The sequence below is a fragment of the Oncorhynchus masou genome, chromosome 16 (genome assembly GCF_036934945.1).
Source record: "Oncorhynchus masou masou isolate Uvic2021 chromosome 16, UVic_Omas_1.1, whole genome shotgun sequence".
In the NCBI taxonomy this organism is placed as follows: Eukaryota; Metazoa; Chordata; class Actinopteri; order Salmoniformes; family Salmonidae; genus Oncorhynchus; species Oncorhynchus masou.
In genome coordinates, this window is record NC_088227.1 from 43,013,323 (window position 1) to 43,019,993 (window position 6,671).

Sequence of the window (6,671 nt, forward strand, 5' to 3'; positions counted from 1 at the left end):
TACTTTTGAATGTATCTGACCTTAGACTACATAACATACCTGGTTTCCGAAGACCCCGATGGAGCAAGCGGTGGACACCTCCTCCGATCCAAACCACACCGAGGCGATCTTCGACGGCATCCCAAGGATAAACACCTGCGCAAGGGAGCAACAGAACTGTCCGAGCATGGTGACTGCGAACAGGTTGGGTCTCACACTGGTCACTTTGATCCAAGTCCCCGCGCAATTCATGGCTGTAGCCACCAGCGCAATGACACGGAGCCCCTTCTTATCCAGTAGCCAGGTGACCGGGAATATGAAGGGGATGTAAGTCAACATGTATATCATAGACATCCAATCTATAGTGAAAGACTCTACACCGTAGAACTTCATGAAAATGTTGTTGATAATTCCGTACTGGATCCATTGGAACGAGTTGCAGAGAGAATACGAGCTGAATAGCAACACGATGAACCATCGCCGCTTGTATAGTTTGATGGTTTGGTTTGTATCGTCCCCGTTCTGGTTGAGTCGTATCTTGTGCTCCATGCACACGTCCTCGCTGTCAACGGCAGACTTCATAATTGTATTTTTTTCCAGATCTAACACATTTTGATTGTCTTTGATTTCGCCATAAACCAAGGAGGGTTTTTCATTTTCGCCGCTCATGTTGAAGTTTACTAATTAAGACGGGCAAGTGAATACAATACAGACACGTATGCCTCGCTCTTACATTTTAGTGAGAGTTCGGACCAGCTTGAACTATGCGACAGCTCCCAGATCTTTTGACAGTTCTCTAGTTTTGGGACACAAGCCAAACCAGCTACACCACCACTCACCAATCAGAAACTACAACCGACACCACTCTCTATTTGATGCCACGTTAGCAAATAAAGTAGTTTTAAGTAAAGGCATTCCCCGAGATGAAAATGTGACGTTTCGGTTCGCTAAACAACCATTAAATAATTCGCTTTGCAAAGGGTAAACTCGACAAGTCACGCATAGACTACATTACAAGTAGCCTGCATAGGCGCACTTTTTCCTGTTCCCGTTGTGCTGAAGTTGACAAAACAGTAGCCTACTTTCACAAGGAGTTCAAACTCAACAAATATAGCCAAACATTTGTTTTTAAATAATGTAGGGAGATGTCATTCTGTTCAGCGTCGAGCGAAGTATCAATGGGCCAGTTCGTTTTGCATGGCCAGCTGTCTCGGGTGGGTGGAGATTTCCTTGAAGGACCAATAATGGGATGGTCTAAAACAGGCGTGACAAAGTCATTCCATGGATGGCCTGTGGGCTGCAAGGTTTTGTTTTTCCCTTTCAATTCCAGCCCAAGACCACCAGGTGTGAGGAATTCCTTACAAATTACTGAACTTAATTTATCACTCAAGTACAAGGGAAGAACGCAAACCCACCGACACTCGGCCCTCCGTGGAATGAGTTTGACACCTTTGTTTTAAAACATTTAAACTCCGCTGAGACGGGCCACAGGGCCATGCAAAACGAACTTTTCCAATGTAAACGCCCGTTTACGTCACCACGTAGGGCCAACCAACCCACTACCCAATGAACCCTCACTGCCGTCTGTGTTGAAATTGGGCACGACCGAGGAGGAGGAGCTACATTTTGCAACCGAACATCCGACTTTGGTTGCCGACTAAAATTATTCTACTATCAATGACAAAATGCTATTTCTGCTGTTGGTGACATAGGCTATACAACACACTTCCACAAAGCACCATCCACTGACCCAAGATAAAATGGAATACAATACAATAGAGTATATTACAATATAATATAATATGGAGCTGGAATATAATAGAATAGAATGGAATATAATAGCATATAATAGAATAACATTGAAAATGGCACTGGAATTGGAATAGATCATGTTATGTTACATGTTCATAAAATGTAAAGCGACCATTGGTCTGAAAACATGAGGCTTCCACCCAATGTTCCCTCTAAACTTGCATGTTTTAGCAGACGTGCTGCAGCCCCGAGACTGCCGCACAGCTCCCATGAGACTGCCGCAAAGCTCCCATGAGACTGCCATACAGCTCCCACGAGACTGCCGCAAAGCTACCATGAGACTGCCGCAAAGCTCCCATGAGACTGCCATACAGCTCCCACGAGACTGCCGCAAAGCTACCATGAGACTGCCGCAAAGCTCCCATGAGACTGCCATACAGCTCCCACGAGACTGCCGCAAAGCTACCATGAGACTGCCGCACAGCTCCCATGAGACTGCCATACAGCTCCCACGAGAATGCCGCAAAGCTACCATGAGACTGCCATACAGCTCCCACGAGACTGCCATACAGCTCCCATGAGACTGCCATACAGCTCCCACGAGACTGACACACAGCTCCCATGAGACTGACACACAGCTCCCATGAGAATGCCGCAAAGCTACCATGAGACTGCCATACAGCTCCCACGAGACTGCCATACAGCTCCCATGAGACTGCCATACAGCTCCCACGAGACTGCCGCAAAGCTACCATGAGACTGCCATACAACTCCCACGAGACTGCCATACAGCTCCCACAAGACTGCCATACAGCTCCCACAAGACTGACATACAGCTCCCACGAGACTGCCATACAGCTCCCATGAGACTGCTGCACAGCTCCCACGAGACTGCCATACAGCTCCCACAAGACTGATGCACAGCTCCCACGAGACTGCCATACAGCTCCCATGAGACTGCCATACACCTCCCACGAGACTGATACACAGCTCCCACGAGACTGCTGCACAGCTCCCACGAGACTGACACACAGCTACCATGAGACTGCCATACAGCTCCCACGAGACTGCCATACAGCTCCCATGAGACTGCCATACAGCTCCCACGAGACTGACACACAGCTCCCATGAGACTGACACACAGCTCCCATGAGACTGCCATACAGCTCCCATGAGACTGACGCATAGCTCCCACGAGACTGCCATACAGCTCCCACGAGACTGCCATACAGCTCCCACGAGACTGACTTCACAGCTCCCACGAGACTGCCATACAGCTCCCACGAGACTGACATACAGCTCCCACGAGACTGACATACAGCTCCCATGAGACTGCCATACAGCTCCCACGAGACTGATGCACAGCTCCCACGAGACTGATGCACAGCTCCCACGAGACTGACACACAGCTCACATGAGACTGCCATACAGCTCCCACGAGACTGACACACAGCTCCCATGAGACTGACATACAGCTCCCACGAGACTGACGCAAAGCTACCATGAGACTGACGCACAGCTCCCACGAGACTGACGCATAGCTCCCACAAGACTGCCATACAGCTCCCACGAGACTGCCGCAAAGCTACCACGAGACTGCCATACAGCTCCCACTAGAGTGCCGCAAAGCTACCATGAGACTGCCGCACAGCTCCCATGAGACTGCTATACAGCTCCCACGAGACTGCCGCAAAGCTACCATGAGACTGCCATACAACTCCCACGAGACTGCCGCAAAGCTACCATGAGACTGCCATACAGCTCCCACGAGACTGCCATACAGCTCCCACAAGACTGCCATACAGCTCCCACAAGACTGACATACAGCTCCCACGAGACTGCCATACAGCTCCCATGAGACTGCTGCACAGCTCCCACGAGACTGCCATACAGCTCCCACAAGACTGATGCACAGCTCCCACGAGACTGCCATACAGCTCCCATGAGACTGCCATACAGCTCCCACGAGACTGATACACAGCTCCCACGAGACTGCTGCACAGCTCCCACGAGACTGACACACAGCTCCCACGAGACTGACACACAGCTCCCACGAGACTGCCATACAGCTCCCACGAGACTGCCATATAGAGTGCTGAAGAAATATCTGCCCACAAAGAGAAGCAGGAGATTGAACTTCATTCAACTGTTCTTGAGTTTTCCCCTTTTAATTAACACTATCAACGTTTTCCTTTTACTGTGGCAATTGTGATCGAATCAAACGCCAATATTAACCACTTCGATGCAACATTCTGAAACATGAAAGATATTTTGTTGTAAGCAGAATGCATAGGAATATAATTATATTGTGAATGACTCACCACATTCTCCAGACCGGTGAGGCATAGGCAGTGGTGTAAAGTACTTAAGTAAAAATACTTGAAAGTACTACTTAAGTACTTTACTATTTATATTTTTTGACTCATTGTACTTTTACTTCACTTTACATTCCTAAAGAAATGTATGTACTTTTTACATTTTCCCTGACACAAAAATGTACTCGTTATATTTTGAATGCTTAGCAGGACAGGAAAATGGTCTAATTCACTCACTTATCAAGAGAACATTCCTAGTCAACCCTACTACCCCTGATCTGGCGGACTCACTAAACACTGGCCTCATTTGTAAATTATGTCTGAGGGGTTGGAGTGTGCCCCTAGCTATCTGTAAATGATGTCTGAGTGTTGGAGTGTTGGAGTGTACTCCTAGCTATCTGTAAATGATGTCTGGGTGTTGGAGTATGCCCCTAGCTATCTGTAAATGATGTCTGAGTGTTGGAGTGTTCCCCTAGCTATCTGTAAATTATGTCTGAGTGTTGGAGTATGCCCCTAGCTATCTGTAAATGATGTCTGAGTGTTGGAGTGTGCCCCTAGCTATCTGTAAATGATGTCTGAGTGTTGGAGTGTGCCCCTAGCTATCTGTAATGATGTCTGAGTGTTGGAGTGTGCCCCTAGCTATCTGTAATGATGTCTGAGTGTTCCCCTGGCTATCTGTAAATGATGTCTGAGTGTTGGAGTGTTCCCCTGGCTATCTGTAAGTAATGTCTGAGTGTTGGATTGTACCCCTGGCTATCTGTAAATGATGTCTGAGTGTTGGAGTGTTGGAGTGTACTCCTACCTATCTGTAAATGATGTCTGAGTGTTGGAGTGTGCCCCTAGCTATCTGTAAATTATGTCTGAGTGTTGGAGTGTTCCCCTAGCTATCTGTAAATGATGTCTGAGTGTTGGAGTGTTCCCCTGGCTGTCTGTAAATGATGTCTGAGTGTTGGAGTGTGCCCCTAGCTATCTGTAAATGATGTCTGAGTGTTGGAGTGTGCCCCTAGCTATCTGTAAATGATGTCTGAGTGTTGGAGTGTTCCCCTGGCTATCTGTAAATTATGTCTGAGTGTTGGAGTGTTCCCCTGGCTATCTGTAAATGATGTCTGAGTGTTGGAGTGTTCCCCGAGCTATCTGTAAATGATATCTGAGTGTTGGAGTGTGCCCCTAGCTATCTGTAAATGATATCTGAGTGTTGGAGTGTGCCCCTAGCTATCTGTAATGATGTCTGAGTGTTGGAGTGTGCCCCTAGCTATCTGTAAATGATGTCTGAGTGTTGGAGTGTTCCCCGAGCTATCTGTAAATTATGTCTGGGTGTTGGAGTGTTCCCCTGGCTGTCTGTAAATGATGTCTGAGTGTTGGAGTGTTCCCCTGGCTATCTGTAAATTATGTCTGAGTGTTGGAGTGTTCCCCTGGCTGTCTGTAAATGATGTATGAGTGTTGGAGTGTTCCCCAGGCTATCCGTAAATAAATAAAAAACTAGAAAATGGTGCCATATGGTTTGATTATGAATTTGAAATGATTTATACTTTTACTTTTGATACTTAAGTATATTTTAACAATGACATTTACTTTTGGTACTTAAGTAGATTTTAAACCAAATACTTTTGGATTTTTACTCAAGTAGTATTTTACTGGGTGACTTTCCCTTTTACTTGAGTCATTGTTATTACAGTATCTTTACTTTTACTCAAATATGACAATCGGGGTATTTTTCCACCACTGGGCATAGCCAATCAGAGCTGCAGTAGTCCTATATGAAAATAAACTAATGCCATTTATGGATCTGTGTCATATACATTGAACTGGATTGTGTTTACAGCTGTGGTCATAAGTAGATTTGTTTTATTTATTTTTAATTTAACCTTTATTTAACTAAGGCAAGTCAGTTAAGAACAAATTCTTATTTTACAATGACGGTCTACCCCGGTCAGAACCATCCCCTAACTCGGACGACACTGGGCCAATTCTACACCGCCCTACGGGACTCCCGATCACAGCCGTTTGTGACACAGCCCGGGATCGAACCAGGGTCTGTAGTGATGCCTCTACCACTGTGCCGCTCGGGAGCCTTATGATGCATTTGTTTTGAGATCGAAGTGAGAGCTGCATACAGCTACGTGTGCACATTGTGTTCATAATCTTTGCTAGCTGGTGAGTTATTAGCCCGGTAATATGTCATTTGTAGTCAGCAATAGGAGAGGGATTGCTTCCTACAAGAGCACATTACGTGTACATTACGTGCACATTTCTAGACATCTTTGAAAAGTAAGTCAGATAAACAGACTTTTTTTTTTTTGTCTTAAAGGGACAGTGTTGTATTTTAAGACAGGCTTGAATAAGCTCAGTAGCCAATAGGCAGAGGGGTAGTATAATTTGTCTGATTCTCTGTAATAATGCTATGGGAAAAATAATGCATTTTATTTTGTAAAGAGGTGTCTTGCATCAAACAACACAACATTTTCGGTCACCTCCTTGTCTGAAGGACAAGTGGATGAACAGGTTAATGTCAAACTCTGCATGGATTTTTTCCCCCTCAAAAGTCTCATGGAATGTAGTCCTACATTGAACACCACACATTGGCAGCTACTATAGTCTGAATGATAGAACAGCTGTTTCCATGTT

General features: G+C 45.9%; 1 protein-coding gene across 3 annotated transcripts in view; it reads right to left on the reverse strand.

Moving 5' to 3' along the window:
- The window catches only part of LOC135557973 (heme transporter FLVCR2-like), a 66,765-nt gene extending 65,563 nt beyond the window's left edge, over positions 1–1,202 (reverse strand). For 2 of the 3 annotated variants that reach the window (XM_064991719.1, XM_064991718.1), the window contains exon 1: positions 40–1,202. In XM_064991719.1, the coding sequence (XP_064847791.1) occupies positions 40–648 (609 nt within the window). In that variant the 5' untranslated portion in view covers positions 649–1,202. The remainder of the gene's footprint in view (positions 1–39) is intronic. The other variant, XR_010458290.1, reaches the window with a different exon arrangement.
- Between the last annotated feature and the right edge of the window lie 5,469 nt (positions 1,203–6,671).